This window comes from Canis lupus, chromosome 7, assembly GCF_048164855.1.
Source record: "Canis lupus baileyi chromosome 7, mCanLup2.hap1, whole genome shotgun sequence".
In the NCBI taxonomy this organism is placed as follows: domain Eukaryota; kingdom Metazoa; phylum Chordata; class Mammalia; order Carnivora; family Canidae; genus Canis; species Canis lupus.
In genome coordinates this window covers 23,750,361-23,770,863 of record NC_132844.1, presented here as the reverse complement: position 1 = coordinate 23,770,863, position 20,503 = coordinate 23,750,361, and the positions used below count along the sequence as shown (strand labels likewise).

Here is a 20,503-nt window from a genome sequence, read left to right as displayed (position 1 = left end):
TCAGTAGGGAGTAAAGATTGCTGGCTTGATCGCATAGCACACACAGTCTAGCTCTCAGACTTTTCACAGATGTGACAGTCATAATCCCCCCAAACACTGCCATTCCTTGGGGCGGCGGGGGAGTGCCTGACCCTTATTTCGAGGTCAGCACTGAAGCTGTTCTATGGTTGGTTCAAGGTTCCCACTGAGTTTGTGAACAAAAAAGCTCTGCCTGGCATGGTGGCCAGTCTGCTCCAGTTGAGGAGAGGAGATGTCCTTGTGTCAGAGTAGGGGAGTTTGAGTATTGCAGGGTGGGGTCGGGAGAGCTGACTGCTGTTCCTGCATCCACATCACTCTGCAGGGGGATCAGACCGCCTTGCACCGGGCCACAGTGGTGGGGAACACGGAAGTCATCGCGGCGCTCATCCAGGAGGGCTGTGCTCTGGACCGCCAAGACAAGGTGACATGGGGCGTGTTGGCCTGAGGACCCTGCTTTGGGAACTTGTGACTGTTCAAGGTGTTATCAATCCTGAGTCCTGTCACTCATGATTTAACATGATAAAATCAGCCCAAACTTTCTTTTAAAAGACTAATATTCCAACAAATTGTTTTTTTTTTTTTAAATCCTTCCTCCCATTCTGTGGCTGCAATGTGCGACCACATAAATATAAATGATAAAGAAGAAAAGTCTTTTAATAATGATCTGTGGAGGCCTCGATGGGGGAAGGGATGTGCCCTGGATTATTTCTAATTTTTCTTTAAAAGAAAGTGACCAATTTATTTGAAATAGATTGGAAGGAAAAAATAAGCAAAACTAGTTCTTTAAGAAATCCCAATGATATATTAATCATTGCTTTTCATTCATTAAACAGTCTTAAAACAGGGGACTTCATAATTAAGCGCAGCTCAGCCGGTGTTTACTTTTTAGACAACTTTTTATTAAAGTGTGATATATATATACACAGAAAAATGTTCAAATCATAAGCGTGCCGTTCAGTGAGTTTCCACTAAGTGGGCACATCCGTATGAGGGCCCCCGTCCCCCCGTCAAGACGCAGAGCAGCAGCAGCACGCCAGAAGTGCCCTCACCAGCGCCCCCAGTCACTTTTTCCTTTGCCTCCTGCCCTGTGCCGTAGGGCCCACGGGCCAGTGCATGCGTCGCCACTACCATTCCCAGCACCATCCCACTCCCTGGCCTTTGGGACACTACCTTGCCTTCCCCTTGTGGGTGTCAGTGCTAGTGAGCCAGTCTCATGGAGTGGACACTCTGCGCCCTGACCTGGAACAGCACGGATGGTCTCTGTGCCTCTCCTCTCCATGCCTCTCCCCCCCGTAACCCGCACCCCACTCGCTTCACTGCAATTAATATTTCTTTTATAGGAAGGTAAACAAGTGCCAGCTGTGTGTGTCCATTGGTTAGTTTTTATTTAAAAGCCACATATCAGGGGCACTCGTTTATCTTATTTACAAGTCATTGTTTTCTCAGTGTCTGCTAATTTGTTTCGGTCCCTGAGACTTTGGCCTGAACTGGATGAGATTAAATTCTGGGGGGAGAAGATGAGAGGAGGAATCTGTCTATCCAGCCCTTGGGCCTGGCAGTTTATGAAGCCGGACTCTTCATTTGCCTGATTTTTGCAGAGTTCTCTCTGGGGCCAGGAGCAGAGCAGACCCCAAAGGCTGATGGAGGTGGGAAGGAATGAACATCATGTCCTCTTGTGGTTAAACATGACCTGTGGATGAGCCTTTCTCAGCTGGGGTTCCTTGAGAGATTTAAGCCCTAATGCCTTAAAGCATCTATTATACATCATAAATCTAAAATGGTATTTGCTGGAGTGCCTGGGGGACTCAGTCATTCAAGCATCCGACGTGATCTCAGCTCAGGTCATGATCTCAGGGCCATGGGATTGAGCCCCACATTAGGCTCCATGCTGGGGGTGGAGCCTGCTTAAGATTCTCTCTCTCGTCCTCCGCCCCTCCCCCCCAAAAAATAAAAATTAAGAAACTAAATGGTACTTATTATGTACTGTTTCTGGGAGAAGGGAGAAACTGGCCACTGAAATCATTTTCTGGGCTCTGTGGTTCCAATGAAAAGCCCCATTTGAGAAAGGACCCGTGGTGTGCCCTCGAAGTACACTGATGTGTCAATACTAAGGAGATGAATTAGGTCTTCGGCAATGTGCTTTCTGTTTCTGTATGTGTTTCTCAGGATGGGAACACGGCTCTACACGAAGCGTCCTGGCACGGTTTTAGCCAGTCAGCCAAACTGCTCGTTAAAGCAGGAGCCAACGTGCTTGCCAAGAACAAGGTGAGGCCCAGCAGGTGCTAGAACCCTTCGTCCACAGGTGAGGATGGCTGCGGGCTTTTGTCCCTGTGGGGGCCTCCTCTCTGAGCAGAGTGAGAGCTCAGGGGAGCACGTGGAACCCAGCCGGGGAAATGAAAGCTTGGAACTTGTTAGTGAACCTATAATCTCCGTGATGAGCCAGAGAACCCACTAGAGTCGCTTTGACTTCTTTGAATTCTCCGGGCTCTCACTGCTTTCCCATTGGTTTATTAGGGTGTGGTTAGGCAAGCAGCCCTGTCCTCATGGAGACAGGGAGAGGCCAGGAGCACCTCTTCTCCCTCCTTTTCCTGTCTCACCTGCAGTGACACATCATGTCTTCTTCCCCTCCTTCTGTGCTCATTATTAATGAGTGCATCTCTGGATTGCTTCAGAAGCCTCACAGCAGATCGGCCCACTTGCCTAGTCCCTTCTTCATCCTGCTCCTCCTCTGCCCAGGAATCTTCCAGTAAAGCTCTGCAGCCTGATGCTGTCTCGGACCTCCCTGCAGTGGCCTCAGTCTATGTCTGCAGCCTCCTTCCCTGTGCCTTTCCCAGCATGTGGCTCCTCTGCTCACAGTGGGCTCACTGTCCCTCCTGTTGCCTGCTCCCTTTGAGGAAGCCTGCCCCTCATCTCCGCCTACAGACCTCCAACCCAGACTCCCAGGGCAGTGGCCTCTCCCTCTCCAAAGGCCCATCAGGCTACTTCCTGCACAGCTCCTCCGACACTACACACAGCTTTGTGCTGTCATTTATAGGTTAAATGTTTCTCATGGTTCCCTCATGGGACAAAAGCTTGAAGAAAAGAAGCAAGCCATGCATCATAATATCTCCAGTAATGCCTGAGTCACTGCCTGGCAGACTGGTGGCTGCTTCCTTTCTTCCAAGTGGTACATTGTCTGGAACATGGGTTGTAGGTGGATCCGCATTGTATATTTAGATCCTGGAACTCTGAGAAGTGGGTGGTTCCCAGTTAATGGATAGGGAAGCCTAGGTGGGAGCCAGTAGTCTCAACTATGACATGTGACTTGTTTGTGACACAGTTAGGGCCATAAACTAGCCTGAGTCTATCTTCTCCACCACTCTGCCTCCCATCCTATATGGATCCCAAAGGTATTGTGGAAAGCCACAAGATCTCTCTGGATAAAATAGTAGCAACTGTCAGAAGCAAAAGTAGGTGTTACCCTAGAAAAAGACTTCTATATTTTGCAGCAGCCACAGCCTCTGGGGAAGCCTCTAAAAAGGTTGTCCCCTCTCCCCTCACTTTTATTGAGGTACAACTGACAAGTAAAATTGTAAGGTATTTAAAATGTACAAAGTGATGACTTGATAGATGTATACATTGTGAAAGGATTGCCCCCCACCTGGTTAATTAACACATCCAACACCTCACATGTTTACACTTCCCCAAAAATATTTGATGTGAACATTTCAGTTCTATTATTAATGCAGTTTATCAACTATAGTCACCATGATCTATGTTAGACTTACTCATAACTGAAACGTTGTACCCTTTTAGCAACCTCTCCCTACCTTCCCCACCCTCCACATATAAGTGATACCATACAGGATTTACTTCTCTGGCTTATTTCATTTAGCATATTGTGCTCCAGGTTCATACATGTCACAAACGATACAATTTCCTTCTATTTTTAAGGTTGAATGATATTCCATTGCATGAGAACATTCTGTCGTATAAGAACTTACTCAGTGAGTGTATCAGCCTCTGTCTGGGAAATAAGTACTCATTACTCAGGATGGAAAAAATGCCTGCTATGTATATCTATGTAGGTCACATTTTCTAAATGTCAGCTTCTAAGGTAAAATCCATATACAATAAAGTTCAGCCTTCTTAGGTATATTGTCATAGGAGTTTTGACAAATGTGTACAGTTGTGTAACCACCTCCTCAATCAAGATATAGAATGTTTCCATTACCCCCAAAGACTTCCCTTGTGTGGCTTGGTGGAAATGGTTCACCCACCCACCACTCTCGGCTCCTGGCAACCGCCAATCTGTTTTTGCCTTTCTCAGAACATCATATAAATGGAATCATATAGTATGCAGCATTTTTGTGTCTAAACCTCTTTCACTTAATGTTTTCGAGATTTCTCCATGTTGTGACACGTATGATTAGTTCATTCCTTTTTACTGCTGAGTTCCAGTGTGTGAACATACCATAATTTGTGTATTCTAACCACAGTTTTTAACTTTCTTGATCCAAATATTTTTCAGCATTATTGATACTTTCTTATTAGCAAAGTTTGGTGTACAGCTCTAGAACCATTAGGTTTCTTTTACGTCACTCAGTTTTTCAACACATTTAATAGCTCCCACGAGGCCAACACCTTTGAGACAACCTACTCCCTTTGCAGTAAGAATTACATCAATCCAGGCACTGAGCCCTTGCACAGGGAACGGAGTGTTTAAAATGTGAACAGACCCTTAGTTTTTGAGAACTAAGCTAGCAGTGGCTCTCTACCTGGTGGTGCTTTAAAATCTCCTGGAAAACTTCAAACAGAAACAAAAAGTGGGAGCACCGGGGTAGAAATAACCAAACTCACCTGATGGCTAGCTGTAGGGTGATGGGCTATCCCAGTTTTCCCGGAGTCAAGGGGCCTCCCGGAGTTTAGGACTTCTAGTACTAAAGCCTGCACTGCCCAGAATCCACCCCCAGGCCAAGTACACCAGAGCCCCTAGATGGGTTGCAGCTGGGCACCGGGATTAAGGCTTCCTCCGGTGATTCTGTGGCGCAGTGGGAGGTTGATAACCACTGAGCTCACTAAGCCCTCAGTCTTAAAATCTTCAGATTCCTTGCAGGTAACAGCAAGGAAGAAAGATTCGACCCAGGGGAATTAGGGCTGAGGGTGTGAGGGGGAGGTAGGTGAACCAGCCACGTACAGGCTTCCTCTGTGTGTTTTGTTTTGTTTCTTTAAATAAAAACTTATTCCTCTTTTCAAGAGGTGAGGAATAGAACTTCCTCGAGTATGGGCAGACAGTGCTGTGGGGTCCAGACCCTGGCTGAGAAAGAGCTGTCGTAGGCAGTGAGACAGCTCTGAGCCCACGCTGGTGCAGTCTTGATGCAGCTTCTTAGCACAGCCCTCAATCACCCTGAGCTTATATACTTAACCTCCTGTATGCTCCTAGGCTCTCCAGGCCAACACCGTATCTCCTCTTGTGCTGTCTGCTTTTCTTGTTACTTTTATCAGCAGCCTTGCAGGCACTGCGTGCATGGCTTTAAAAAGTTGTATTTATGTCATGAATTCTTTCTGTAAGATTACCGTGGACATTATTCTGCTCCTGGGTTGTCACTTTGAAATGGCATATTGAAGATAGAGCCCTAAAAGCAAGGGGGTCTCTATCTCTATGGTAAGTCGTGGATGTAATTATATTGCCTGCTATGTGGGTACTTGGTCCATGGTTCACGTTTTGATGTTTCAAGAAAAATACGAGAATGGACGACTTGCACAAGGCCTACAAGTTAAATCTCCGTGATCTACACTTGCAGGAAGTGGCCTGTCTTGCCTTTCCTTCACTAGTGGAGCACTGTGGCCACAGCTGTTATCCGTGTGGCGCAGGAAGGATGCAGCCCTCTCCAAAAGGAGTGTAACGTAGTGCATGTGCACAGCATTTGGCCCTTAAATAAAACTTTTCCTAGGCACTCTGAATTCATCCCTACAGCCTCAGGAAGTGGGGGGTCAACATTCCGTTTTACAGGTAAGGAATTCAAGACTGAGCATATTAAGAGTCTTGACCAGTGACTTTCAACTAGTAAGTGGCAGAGCCAAGGTTTCCTGACAGATGTGACTCTTGTGCCTGTCTGGATTCCAAATGAAATGCTCTTGCCACCGAAACGCCCTGCTGGGGTCACCAGTCAGGAAGAAGAGAATGTGAGCATTGACTTTTTTCTTTTCCCTGCAAGTGTCTGTCACCCGTCTGCTAAGCCTGCCCGGTGCAGGTCTGCCGAGAAGTGTGTCGCTAACGTGTCCTCCCTTCTCTTGCCTCTCTCCAAGGCGGGGAACACAGCTCTGCACCTGGCCTGCCAGAACAGCCACTCCCAGAGCACGCGCGTCCTCCTGCTGGGCGGGTCCCGGGCCGACCTCAAAAATAACGTGGGTGAACAAATCCGGCTTCTCTCGCGCTCTCTTGTATCACCTTGGGAAATAACCCTTCCAAAAGCATACCTGAGTATTAACAGAAAATGAAAATGTGCAAAATGTTTGGGGCCTATCTATAAAGTATTCACTTTTTTGCTATGTCTTAAGGGGTCGGCTAGGGGCAGGAGAAGAGCAATCAAGATGTCACAACACTGCTTTCCTCCCAGCCTTTCCCCTCCTTCCTCAGCCTGGGTTTGTTTCAACGTTTCTCCTGGCATGTGCTGGCAAACGAGCCCAGGAAAGCTCTGCCCACGTAACGTACAGTTTAGCAACGGCAGATGATGCCACGCAGGGGAGTTCTTCCGATGCTCCATGACCTGCCTCTGCAGATCCATTGCTGAGGCGCCCCTGGGTCGGTGGTTCTTGGGGGAGGCCTGACTTTTGAGGTCACGTGGGTATGCTTCCTCCCTCCATAGGCAGTGGGGTTTCCTTTCTTTTTTTTTTCTTTTTTCTTTTTATTTATTCATTCATGAGAGGCACAGAGAGAGGGAGGCTCCATGGAGGGAGCCCTATGTGGACTCGATCTCGTGACCCCAGGATCACCCTGGGCTGAAGGCAGGCGCTTAACCGCTGAGCCACCCAGGTGTCCCGTTTCCTTTTCTAAGTCCCGTGCCTCAGTCACTCGGCTAGAGACTCTGACTGAGCCTCCTCTCAAAGAACGGCCTTAGCTGAGGTCTCAGAATGCCCTGAACCTGGGCCTTGAGCCTGGCTCCCCCTTAGTCTGGGGGAGAAGGTTATGCTGAGTGGCTGTCATCTCTAAACAAAGTCAGAATGGAAACATCAAGAAAACCCTGCAGGATGTCATGACTTTGTCTCCAGTTTTGTTCTCTGTGGGAGCAGGTTAGCCTGTGACCACTAAGGAAGATCTTGATGCTGGGTTTTTCTGCATGCCTGGTTTTATGCGCTGTGATTGCCGCCCTGTCAGCTGCACCTCCTGCTCTGCCCCATGTGGGCTATGGGGTCACAATAAGATGCAGCTCGAATTTTTTTTTTAGAACACATGTGATCTTAAAATCTGACGGCTCTCCCTGCCGCCCTGAGCCACGACGAACCCACGATGAAAAGGGCTCATGTCCAAGGCGGTGCCGTTGGTCTTAATTCGGCATAGTCCGGAGCCTTCGGGCTGCAGGGGAAGCCGTGCTGAGTGGATCCCTAGCAAGTGCGGGGTAGGCAGAGGCTGTCTTAGCCCTGGTGAGGCCTCGGGGCAGCGGGCATCCAGCATCTGGCCCCCAAAAGCAGAGTCTGCGCGGCCGGGGGAGCTGCAGACAGCAGCACAGCATCTGCGGGCAAGGGGCTGCTCCCAGCTCAAAGATTTATTTATTTATGAGATTGAGAGAGAGGCAGAGACACAGGCTGAGGGAGAAGCAGGCTCCGTGCAGGGAGCTCGATGTGGGACTCGATCCCGGGTCTCCAGGATCACGCCCTGGGCTGAAGGCAGCGCTAACCCGCTGGGCCACCCGGGCTGCCCTGCTCCCAGTTCAGGCCGAGCCCCTCTAGAGAACACATGCTAGTCTGCCAGTCTTTTAATGATTTTTTTTTTTTTTGTAATGCTCAGATTGTGCTCAGAGTTTGATTTCTGTCCGCAGGCAGGCGATACCTGTTTGCACGTTGCCGCGCGCTATAATCACTTGTCCATCATTAAGCTCCTCCTCAGTGCTTTCTGTTCTGTCCATGAAAAGAACCAGGTCAGTGCATGTGTCCTCCCCGTGGCTCCCGGCCCCCTTCCCACAAGGCTGACAGGTGTGTTAGCACAAACGGGTGCAGAGGCCGCCGGGAGCCTCTTCAGGTGTGGGACTAGGCCAGCGCTGGCCTTTGCGTGGGGGTGCCACCGAGTTCCCGCGGTCCTGGTTTATCTGGCCCCCTAGGAGAGCCTGCTCTTATCATTCCAGTGCATAGCTCCACATTTGCACATTGAACATCTGAAAATTCTGGGGCAGGTTTTGCTTTTCATGCTTTTACAAAGGAAACCCACAAAGAGGAATGTGACAAAATAAAGAAACAGGGAATTAGATGTCCCTTGACTCCCTGAGTTCCGTTCCTTGCACTGGCACTTTGAGCTGACGGAGTCTCTGGTCTCTGTAAAATTGGGTGTGTGATCCGCATCTGTGCCATAGAGTGGGGGTTTGCAATAAAGCTGTGATTATTACAGTATTCCGGGGAAATGTGTGTGATTTTTCAGTAGTTTAGATTTTTTTTTTTAATGTCTTGGTATTTACTGATACCTAAGTGATAGATTGTTTGGCTTTTCTGAGTTTGGGTGCATATATCTGAAATTCTAAAAACAGATCATTATTCAGATTAACCGTGCCCCATAATGGTGGTTTCTGACCCCGGCTGCATATAAGAATCACAGGGAAATCCTAAATACCATCGCCAAATCCTACCCCAGTTTAAATGACCAGAATCCAGGTAAATGGGATTTTTAGAAAGCTCTTGACCAGAATGTGCAGACAGGATTGAGAACCACTGGCCCAGCTAAATAACGAAATCCTGTCATTCTACAGGCTCCTAGAGGATTCCAGTTCAGCTGATTACCCTTACCCAAACCCCGTGAACCAGTGTTCCTCAACCTTGGCAGGATGTTTTAGTCACCTGAGAGCTTTGAGAAGTCACTGTGCCCCAGCCTACACTTCAGAACAATTAAATCAGTGCCTGGGGGCGGGCCCCGGGCATCAATAGGGCTTAAAGCTCCCCCAGCTGATTCCAATTTGCAGCCAAAGTTGGAAACCACTGCTACAGAGCATCCCCCAACACACACAAGTGACTCAGCAATGAGCCAAAACCTCCCTGGCCATTCTCCGGGGAGGCCACAGGAGAGCTGGATTTTCATGCTGCCCAGGAAAACATGTTCTCCAGAGCTTTACCTGATCACCCAATGGGAGAGAATGGATTATTTCACATCTGTATTTGCCTTATTTATGTCCTTCTTCTTGGGGAAATACAAATGTTTACATTTGGAATTGGCCCATCAGGCCACAATTGTCCATAGCCTTTCATAGTTGACTGTCTGAACATCTTATGTATAAAGAAAACTGGAACTTTATTTTTTTTAAAGATTTTATTTATTCATAGAGACAGAGAGAGAGAGAGAGAGGCAGAGACACAGGCAGAGGGAGAAGCAGGCTCCATGCAGGGAGCCGGACATGGGACTTGATCCCGGGGTCTCCAGGATCATGCCCTGGGCTGCAGGTGGCGCTAAACCGCTGTGCCACTGGGGGGGCCCAAAATTGGAACTTTAATATAGGCTATTTGGTAAGGGGTTGAGAACAGCTGGTGTTAAGTGAACACTGATTTTCTTCATTGACTCTGCCCAAGTAAATGAAGAACCCCCTGAGCCTACAGAGTGATTCCCAGTGGGCCCTTCACATTCCCCCAGGTGCTTGTAGAAGTAGCCACTTTTGCAGCTTCTGCTCATTCTAGCACTCAGAAACCAAGGGGTCCTCCCCCTGGGCGGAGGGACATGGTGCAGAGCTCTGTGATGGCTAGCCTGCTGGCCCCTGGCTGTGTGCCCATCATTCTAGCTTTGTGTAAGGCTTCGGGTCTCCCCGTTCTCAGCCACCCCAGCCCGACATATTCTGCTCCCTGTACTTCATCCTGTGATTTTTGGTATCCTTGGTCAGAAAGGAATGTGATCTTTGTACACAGGTCATTTTAAAGGGAACCACGTAACCCTTGAGCAAAGGGCCCCCTATCAATCAGTCTAAGGCAAATCCTAATTTGAAAAGCTACCACCAGGCCATGGGATGAAAACCAGAGGGCTGTAAACCATAATCAGTGGAGTTTAGCAGCCTTTCTTCTGATTGATTTCAGGCTGGAGACACAGCACTTCATGTTGCTGCTGCCCTAAATCACAAGAAGGTGGTTAAAATCTTATTGGAAGCTGGAGCAGATGGGACCATTGTTAATAATGTAAGTTAAGTTGCAACAATGTTTCTAAAAATCACTCTCACCCTTTTCCAGAATGGAGTGTGTTGTTACTACCTCACCTCCTGCAAGGCGCATTACTCTGTAAGAGCCAGAGTTCTGCTAAAGCTGAGGACCCTAGAGGTAGACTTTTGAGGGAAGGAACTCTTGCTCATAGCAGCCCCATGAGTTGTTGAGCCCTAAGGGCTTTAGACTCCTAGCTCAAATGAGCACATCCTGCCAGGAAAGCTTGGAAGGTCAGAGGTGTCTAAGTAAACTGACCAGTGGATGTTACCGAAAGTGATTTCCTGCCCTGTAAACGGATAGGGTCCTCAGAAAAGTGGCCACATGACTGTCAGATTAATCATCCTCAAAACTCTTCTCTCTCCAAAATCTCTCAGGATCCCACCCCACACTATTCCCCCTCTCTTCTGGGTCCGATGGCAGCCACCAGCTCGAGCACCCTTTGTTCCTTGAGGCTGACCTGTGCTCTCCGCCCTCCTGAAGTAGCACAGACTCAGAGGGGCAGGGGGTGGAGCAGTGGAGTGGAGGGTTGGGGAGCATTGAAGCCTTCCTCTTCCTCCTCTTCTTCCTTTTCCACCTCACAGCTCCCCTACCTGTATTGGGTAGTGCATGATTATACCTGTCCCAGGATGCCTTTTCCTTCTTTGAATCCCACCATTATCAACTCCTGCTTCTTGGCTTAATCTCCTTAGAGCCTCCGATATGGCCATAGCTTCCTAATTGTTCTTTACAATCCAGGTCCTGAGACTTGGCTGGGCCCTGATCCGCCCTTCCAGGTGTCCTCCAGGGAACATTCATTGCTTGGCTGGATTTTATGATCCTTTGTGTTTCTACAACTGAAATCTTACAGCTTGACCTTGTCTTTTACATTCCCGCCTCTCTTTTCTAGGAATCATTCCTTGGTGGGCAGGTATTGCAGAGCTTTGCTTCTTGGAGCACTTAACTGTTCGCTGGGTCAGCACCGACCCTCTGTTGCTGTATGTTGTTAATCATTATGCCCTCAGGTGTGACTTGGCTCCCTCCCTGAGTGGGGTGAGGCTCAAGAGCAGGGCCAGGTCTTCCATGTGATTATATTTTGTTGGGCTTAGGCGTACGTGCTGTGTGCAGGGGTGGTGTCCCCTTTGGGCTGGGTGTGTGCAGGGTTGGCGTCTTTTACTCACTTGTCCTCCCCTGTGCCTTTCCGTAGGCAGGCCAGACTCCGTTGGAGACTGCCCGCTACCACAATAATCCAGAAGTCGCTCTTCTCCTCACTAAAGCTCCCCAGGTAGGATCTATTGCATTTTCCATTACACTGATTATGTGGGGCTGCAGAGTTATTGGGCTTCTCTGGTGACCATCTACTAAACCCGGTTCAAACTAACTTGAGTAGGAAATTGATGGGTTCGCAACCAGGCCATGGAAGTGGAGGACTCCATGTGGGCGTCCAGGGTAACCAAAACCTGAGACTTCGGGTCCAGCACACTCGTCTTCATATGTAGGCATCCTTTCTTCTCTGTGGCTGGATCATTGTCATTACCAGCTTAGTGGATTGTAACTCCCCAGGTCCTCCGGGAAGAACTTCTGGTTTAAATGATTACAGAAGAGGATCATGATGGACGAGATTGGAGCAAATAAATGCCCAGAACAGGTAGGGCAGGGCAGGTGCTTTAGGAAGACAGCTGCGTCCATATTTGACTACATGGTTCCTAGAGAAAGGTGGGAGGAAGGGATCCAGTCTGGGCAAACAAAGCAGAAAATGTACATTAGAGGCAGTTAAGTATATAGTATTCCTTCGTTTTTAAATTTTTTAAAAAGATTTTATTTATTTATTCATGAGAGACACAGAGAGAGGCAGAGACACAGGCAGGGGGAGAAGCAGGCTCCCCGAAGGAGCCCTAGGGTGGGACTCGATCCCAGGTCCCAGGATCACACCCTGAACCAAAGGCAGACACCCAACCGCTGAGCCACCCAGGCGTCCCCTCTTTCCTTTTTTATTGAATATAATGGGATTTGGGTCATCGTTTAACATTTTAGTTGAGATTGAAATTATCTAACATTTAATAATGTATAAGCTATTCATTTCAGCACCTTAAAATAACTGCTTTTGTTTCATGTTACCTTTCAGACGCATAATTTTTATAATTGTGCCTTAATATACATACCCTTTTGTATCCTGCCCCTTTTCCTAACTATAGTAGGAAAATGTTTGACAGTTCTCATAATTATTCATCACAATGGAAATCAGTTTGCTTTTTTTGTTGCTGTCCAATATTTTGTTAACCTAAATGTCCAATATTAAGGAAATGGTTTGCTTCCTGCCTGATTGGAGCTACTCTGAGTTACATGACAGCAAAAACTGATTAGTTTTTGACCTTATTCTAACTGACGCTGTGAGAAGGTAAAGTTTCAGAGAGCCGGAAGAAGATTCCAGAAACCAGCCTGCTGTGCCCGAGACCTGGCAGCCCAGAAGTCTGCATGGCCATTATTCCATTTAAGTTTTAAAAACCTGCCTGATATACCTAGCAGTTTCTGGAAGTGGTGAAGATTTTTGCCTTTTGAAAACTGATCATCCTATTGCCCATGGAGTTGGTCCTACTCAGTGGTGTCTGAAGTCTGTGGAGCCCCTGACAGCCTAAGTCAAGTGGTCCTTTAGAAAAAGTTTCCACCTCTTTCTACTTGCAAACAAATCATCGGTGGAATCATACCCATGAATCATGATAGAAAAATGCTGGTCTCTTATAGATCAAAAAGTACAGATTGCTATAATAAGGGTCAGAATCCATCTCTGTTATGTGACATTTCAGTGTTTGGCAGTGTGGACAGCCAGCTCTGTCCTTATCCATATGAAGACCTTCACATTTTGTGGGGTGGGCTATCCCCAAGGAACACAGACTTACTGGCCTTTAACCCAACCTTTGTCTTCCAGAACTCAAGGATCTGAGTTCATAGGGAAAAAGCTTTACTGTGGACCGTTTTCCTATGTGAATTCTCCTTTAGTGTTTCTGTTAAAAAAAAAAAAAAAAAAAGGCTTCAGTTTTTCCACACCCATTTGAATAGCAAATATAAATAGGATGACACTAAACAGAAGTATTTTACATGGTTGTATATGATAAACTCTATCCTTGACACGAAGGAACTTTGGAATATGTGTAAAATCGTACACATGTCGTTCTTTTGTTCTGAAGTTACAAAACTAGCCTTTCTCTTTGTGTGAAACTCCTTGCCTTGGCACCTTGGTTGACCATGGATTTCGATGGCTCACAGCAGTGCTAAGAGGTTACTTTCTAAAGATCCATATACCCTGATTTCCGTGAACTGGAAAAGATTGATGACATTCCATTTGGTAGGTGATATGGTTCGCTGGGAAAGGCTGTAAGCCATGCAAAGTTATTTTCACTGGCTAATAACATGGTCTATGGAGGGAATTATTCTGATGATTTGGGTGACCTCTGAGTATCCCTTCTCATTTTAGATGGATACGGCTCACAAATGCTTCTGAAAGTGAATTTTGGGCTGATGCTAAGGCTGTATCCTGTTCCAAGAGTCCATAAACTGAATGAATGATGGGCACTAGTCACTTCTTTTCATCAGATATGACTTCCTAGTGAGTCTGAATTTAGCTTAAGAAAGGGCTTAGGACCTTTTGGGTCTCAGACCTTTTGGTCTAGGGACACTAAATGTTCTAGAGACCCATGAAGAACTGTGTTTATATCTATTCATAGTTACCATATTTGAAATTCAAGTTGAGAAGTGTTAAAAATGTTTATTCATTTAAAAATAAGTTCATGTTGTGATAACATAAATTGCGTCATTTTTTAGAAAAGTAACTTTATCAAAACAAATTGTGTGAGAAGTAGCATTATTTTACATTTTTGCAAATCTCCATACCGTTTGGGAAGATGAGAGGGCTTTCCTTTACTTCTGCACACCATCCATTGGAGTATTGTGTGCAGCTTCTGGCACACACCACTGTACACTCAGTGTGAGAGAGAAAAAGACTGGCATGGTTGTGATATTATAGAGATGATTTTAGCCTCATGGACCCAGGGTTCCCTGGACACTTTGAGAGCTGTTGGCTTAGGGGATGAGAATATAATTAAAAAACCTGCTTCAGCCATGGGTAGGTATTATCAGGAATCCTCCAGTTAGGTGGTACCCGCTGCCCATAGAGGTTCTTTCTTTTATTATTTTATTTTATTTTATTTTATTTTATTTTATTTATTTTATTTTTTTCATAGAGGTTCTTTCTATGGTCTTTCTAGAGGTCATATAATGGTGTCATTTGAATTTAATAAACATAAGAAAGTTGAACGTCGAGATGAAAACACTGTGCTGAACTTCAGAGAACCCTTCTCTATCTGCATATGAAGACCAATGTTTTATTGCAGAAAAATTGTGAGACTTTGAATAAATGTCTTCACCTCCTGGACCTCCTTGGTTAAAGGGGACGACCTTGGGGGCCACTGGGGGAAGGGCGTGGAGCTGGGCCAGAGACCAAAGCTCAAAGGTCTGAACTATGGTTACAGTTCCTCTGCCAGTTAAGGTACTCACGGGACCGAGGCAGGAAGAAAGGTCCCTAACAGTGACTGCCGGTCCAGGGCACGCCAGCCATCTGCTTTGTCTTGGCTAATTCCATGAACTCCCCACATGTGCATTTGAGGATACAGAGGGACATAACCTTCCCAAGGAGTCTACAGCTAGCTGCTGCTAGGTTCCCAAATCAGGCTGCCGGACCCCATGTCCCCTTGCCTGTGTCCGTTCTACTGTCCTGCCCTCGAAGGGCCAGACCAACTGCTTCCTTCTAGGGAAGAGATTCCTGTCCCATGGTTGGTACCATGGTTCACAGACGCACCTCCAGTGTTTTGTTTTTTTTTTTTTTAAGATTTTATTTATTCATTCATGATAGACATAGAGAGAGAGGCAGAGACACAGGCAGAGGGAGAAGCAGGCTCCATGCAGGGAGCCCAATGTGGGATTCGATCCCAGGACCCCAGGACCACGCTCTGGGCCAAAGGCAGGCGTTGAACCCCTGAGCCACCCAGGGATCCCCCACCTCCAGTGTTTGAATCAAGCTGAAAACAACTGGAATACAGTCTGGTCCAGAGAAAATCTGATGGGCTAGTTCAGGTCCAGGGCACCGAGATAGGGAGCCGGTGGCTGGCACAGTGCGCCACGCCCCACACCTCCAGGGGGTGCCACTCCTCCCCTAGTCTGTGGGAGTGCTGGGCTGGAGTTACGTGTGCGCAGCCCACACACGCCTCGGGGTGGCCGCGGCCTGGCACACGAGCGCCTCTGGTTCCTGCCCTAGACTGTGCGCTCCTGGACGTCAGGGAGAAGGTGCTGCTCCCTCTGGGAGCCCAGCCCAAGGCCTGGGAGGCACAGACAGTCTGGAAGCTTGTTTGACGTGAATGCGTGGTCCCCCCGACGAGTCTGGGAGCTCCTGAGCTCAGAGCACCGGGTCGAGGAGCGCACGTCGAGCCCATCTGCGCGCACCACTGGTTGGTAACCATGCCTCTTGCCTCCTCCAGGTCTTGCGTTTCAGTCGTGGGCGAAGCCTGAGGAAAAAGAGAGAGAGGCTCAAGGAAGAGAGGAGAGCCCAGTCTGTGCCAAGAGATGAGGTGGCGCAAGGCAAGGTGGGGGGTAGCCCTCCCGCCCCTCCCCAGCCTCACCCCCTTACAGAGGATGCCCCCCGCTGCCCCTGCCGCCAGGCCCTCGTCTGTCTGTCTCTCCCCCCGGGTCTTCAGACCGTTGCCAGTGCTTTCTCTTCAGCTTCGTGTCCGCCACTCCTCCGGGGTTTCAGGCGTTTCAGATCCTAGGCCTGTGCTGCCGGTCGGCGTGTGGGGGTGTCTTCTAGCCCCCTGTGTCTGTGGCTTCGTCACCACCGTGTGGACAGCACTGCCTCTGACACCGTGCCCTTAACGGTAGAGGGCGGTGGTTTTCAAAATGTGGTGTCCACTGTGTCATCTGGGACCTTATCAAAAATGCAGAGTTTGGGGCTTCATCTGAGAACCCCCTGGATCAGAAGCCCCGGGAGGGGGCCCAGCAATCTGTGTTTGAACAAGCCCCGCAGGGGCTTCTGAAGTGGACTAAAGTTTGACAACCACTGGCATAGGGTTTCTCCTTCCTTTCTGCTTAGGGCATGGACGGAGGCTGTGCTAGCCCATGTGATTCCTCGGTGAACGTTTAGGAAAAGATGCCCCCTGGGCAGCCCGGCCCTGCTCGGGGCACCCAAGATAAAGAGAGCCGGAGCTGGATTTCAGCTCCCTCTGCTCGGTGCCCTTGTACAGTGGACAGCTCGCACAGCCGTACGCCGTAGCCCTGGAATGACCCCTGCCTTGCAGCTCTCGCAGGAGGAAAAAGACTAGGCTACAAAGACAACTTTTGGCACATAAGATTTTTATACCAAGTACTCATTATTCTATTTTGAAATCTTCTTATCCGTTTCCAGGGTTAAGGCATTGTGACTCTGATTAAGTTCCTGTGGGTGTATTGTATATAGTAATTTGTGAAAGTTCTTACAAGGATTGGAAATGTGATGTTTTTTTCATTTCAGAGGTTTCTCCTACTCCATTATGAATTATGAGGGCCAAGTTCGAAGAATGAATTTTTTTTTTAAAGATTTTATTCATTTATTCATGAGAGACACACTGAGAGAGAGGCAGAGACACAGGCAGAGGGAGAAGCAGGCTCCATGCAGGGAACCCGATGTGGGACTCAATCCCGGGACTCCAGGACCATGCCCTGGGCCTAAGGCAGGCACCAAACTGCTGAGCCACCCAGGGATCCCCAGAATGAATGTTTGTTGTTGTTGTTGTTGTTGTTGTTGAAATGCAAAAAAATTTTTTTAAATCTCTAATGTTGAAAAGATGTTTGTGGTAGGCCCCGAAGCTCTAGAATATAGAATTAGACCCAAGACTATATTTCATTTAGCACCTAATAAAGCAAAAACCAAATATTCAACCGATTAGTAAAACAGAATGTCTTCAGTTTAGACCACCGAGCGGCGTTCCCTATTTGTCATTGGCTCAGAGTCCCACGGGTCCTTTAGTGGATGCAGTCTTGAAAACAGAATTTTACACCATTACAGAAAAAAGGCAGAGGGATGCAATTAGAATTCGTTTCTGGGCTTTTTTTTTTCCCCCCTCTGTAGGGAAGTGTCTCAGCAGGAGACACCCCCAGCAGTGAACAGGCTGTACCCAGAAAAGAAGAAGCTAGAGAAGATTTCCTGTCCGCCTCCCCAGAGCCCAGAGCAAAGGACAACAGGCAGAGAAAGTCAAGACCCAAGGTCAGGAGGCACGTGAAAGCAGCCAAGAGAGGGCTGGGAGACGGGTTGGCAGAGGGCCCTGGGATAGCGTCATGCCCACTAGCTAAAAGCCGCTTCACTTGGCTTGCTGGTTTGCAGCCAGAGCCCAGAAATTAAATCTGGCTAGCTTCAAACACAAGGTTAGCGTGCTGATGTATTTCTTTTGACATGTGGTGCTTAGAGTGGAATGCCACGAGACAAAGCAAGGCGGGTTCTTTGGCCAAACGTGGGTGAGATGCGAGCGGTTGGCTGGGTGTCAGTCCTGCGGGTGTCACAGTGCTCAGGGGTATTGTCGCTTCCTCTCCCACAGGTGTCAGCGTTTTCTGACCCCACCCCACCAGCAGACCAACAGCCTGGACATCAGAAGAACGTGCATGCTCATAACCATCCTAAAAAGAGAGCCAGGCACCGATGTTCACCCCCGCCCCCTCCCCATGAGTTCAGAGCGTACCAGCTCTACACGCTGTACCGGGGCAAGGACGGGAAAGTGATGCAGGTACCCAGCGAGCCCTGTCTGGACGTGGGGCCGTAGGCCTTGGGCAAGGCTGTCTATTTTTTTTTTTTTTATTCATGAGAGACACAGAGAGAGAGGCAGAGACACAGGCAGAGGGAGAAGTAGGCTCCATGCAGGAAGCCCGACGTGGGACTCGATCCCGGGTCTCCAGGATTATGCCCTGGACCGAAGGCAGGCGCCAAGCCACCGAGCCACCCAGGGATCCCCAAGGCTGTCTATTTATTACTGTTCCTGGGACTAATATCCACTTTCCGTGTTGACGACTTAGGAAGGCATGAGCTTTGAGGATAAACCAGATGGCCCTCCTGACCTAAGCTGCAGGCATGTCCCCGTAGCTTAGGCCCAGACAAACAGAGGTAGTCACAAAGCTTTCTGTACCATCGTTAGGTGACTAGGTAATCTTGAGGCCCCCAGGCCCCCAGGTGCAAAAAAATGACAAGGACCCTGTGTAACCCTGTGTCCCTGTGTCTCTGAATCTTGTTAGTGCCTGTTGGTCCCAAAGCTTGGCCCACTGGACATCCCAAAGTCATGCCAGGGATGAGTCTGCCTCGTGCGTCCTCTGTGTCCCCCGGCATACTGACTGGCACTGGATGGGCGCTCAAAACCAATCTGTTGAAGGAACGACTGAGTGGATTGATTCCTTTATTGTTCTCCCATCAGGCACCAATAAATGGGTGTCGATGTGAACCCCTAATCAACAAGCTGGAGAACCAGTTGGAGGCAACTGTGGAGGAGATCAAAGCGGAGCTCGGGTCAGTTCAGGATAAAATGAACACAAAGCTGGGACATATGGAGAACAAGACCCAGCACCAGGTCAGTGTGTTGCGCATCTTCTCACGTCCAGGTGTTCTGACAGGAAACGAACTTGGAAAGAGCCCTCAGCACGTCCTTCTGTTCTAGACTCTGCCCTGAGCATGTCAGGCGGGCCAACAGGGAAGAGGCCTGCTCTCGTGATTTCTTTCAAACTCATTTATTAAGATTTTTTAAGATCACGTTTAAATTGTCTCTGATTATAAAAGTAATATCCATTATAGAGCATTTTTTTAAATATGAAAATTAGGAAAAGAAATCACGGAGACACCCACCACAGTGACAAGTCACTATTGATATTTGGGTTTATTTTCTTCTTTTATATCCCATATACCCCTTTCCCATCTCACACAATTAGAACAATCATGTCTATAGGTGTCTTTACTTTGAAAATTTTCAAATGAAGCAAAGAAAAACATTGAAATAGTGTAATGAATGCTTGTTTACCCTCCACCTAGATTCAACCAATTGTTAATATGGTTGCCACATTGGCTCTATGTGTTTCTCACACTTTTTTCTCTTGCTGAACTGTTTGAGATTTAGTTGGAGACTATCCTGATCTCTCACTTCTAAATACTTGAGAGCTCATCACCTGAGAATAAGGACTTTCCTCTTCATAATAGAATGCCATTATCAAATATAAGAAAATTAACAGTAATTGCATAATATTCCATCCATATTCAGATATTCTTAGTTCTTCTGAAGCATTTTTTCATAGTTGGTTTTTGTTTTCAATCTCAGCTCAGCATCTAGTGATTCTTTTGTGCATTCATGTTATGTCTCCTGTTTGTTTGTTTTTTTTAATCTACAATAGTCTGATTCCTTGTTCCAGCTTTTTTCTTTATTCCTGTGATACTAACTTTTTTAAAAGTCCAGGCCAGTTGTTACTATAGAGGATGTTCAGTGTTCTGGTTTGCCTGATAGTCTCTTCATGATGTTACTCAACTTGTTCCTTTGTCTGTATTTCTGTGAACTGAATGTTGTTAGGTCTAGAGCAGTGGGTCTCAGCGTGTCCTGCTTGTTACCAGTAGCATCAACATTATCTGCACAGTTGTGTGCGGGGTGGCAGGGAGATGCAAATTCTTGGGCCTCAGTCCAGATCTACTTAATTGCAAATAAACCTCTGGGAATGGGATCTAGTAATCATGTCTTAACAAGACTTCCAAGTGATGCTGATGCACCTCCGTTTGAGAAACCACTAGTGTCTAGATGCCTATTTAGGTTTGGGTTAAAAAATTTTTTGGCAAGAACATTTCATAGTTAATGGTGTAAACTTCAAATGGCATCACATCAGGAGGCATGTAATGATCAGATTTATTATTAATGAAACATCCTGACACTTGGCTAAGTTGGTAATCACCCTTTCTCTCCATCAAAGTTACATTTTCCCTTTGTAATAAGAAATGTATGGTGGATATAGACTTTTTTTTTAAGATTTTATTTGTTTATTTATGATAGACACAGAGAGAGAGACAGAGACAGAGACACAGGCAGAGACAGAGACACAGGCAGAGGGAGAA

General features: G+C 47.4%; 1 protein-coding gene across 14 annotated transcripts in view; it reads left to right on the top strand.

Moving 5' to 3' along the window:
- Positions 1-20,503, top strand: part of ANKRD6 (ankyrin repeat domain 6) — a 197,755-nt gene that overhangs the window by 162,781 nt on the left and 14,471 nt on the right. For 8 of the 14 annotated variants that reach the window (XM_072832063.1, XM_072832062.1, XM_072832064.1 and 5 more), the window contains 10 exons: positions 341-439; positions 2,185-2,283; positions 6,307-6,405; positions 8,037-8,135; positions 10,261-10,359; positions 11,564-11,641; positions 15,885-15,989; positions 17,507-17,641; positions 17,970-18,155; positions 18,834-18,986. In XM_072832063.1, the coding sequence (XP_072688164.1) occupies positions 341-439; positions 2,185-2,283; positions 6,307-6,405; positions 8,037-8,135; positions 10,261-10,359; positions 11,564-11,641; positions 15,885-15,989; positions 17,507-17,641; positions 17,970-18,155; positions 18,834-18,986 (1,152 nt within the window). The remainder of the gene's footprint in view (positions 1-340; positions 440-2,184; positions 2,284-6,306; positions 6,406-8,036; positions 8,136-10,260; positions 10,360-11,563; positions 11,642-15,884; positions 15,990-17,506; positions 17,642-17,969; positions 18,156-18,833; positions 18,987-20,503) is intronic. The other 6 variants (XM_072832070.1, XM_072832069.1, XM_072832071.1 and 3 more) reach the window with 5 other exon arrangements.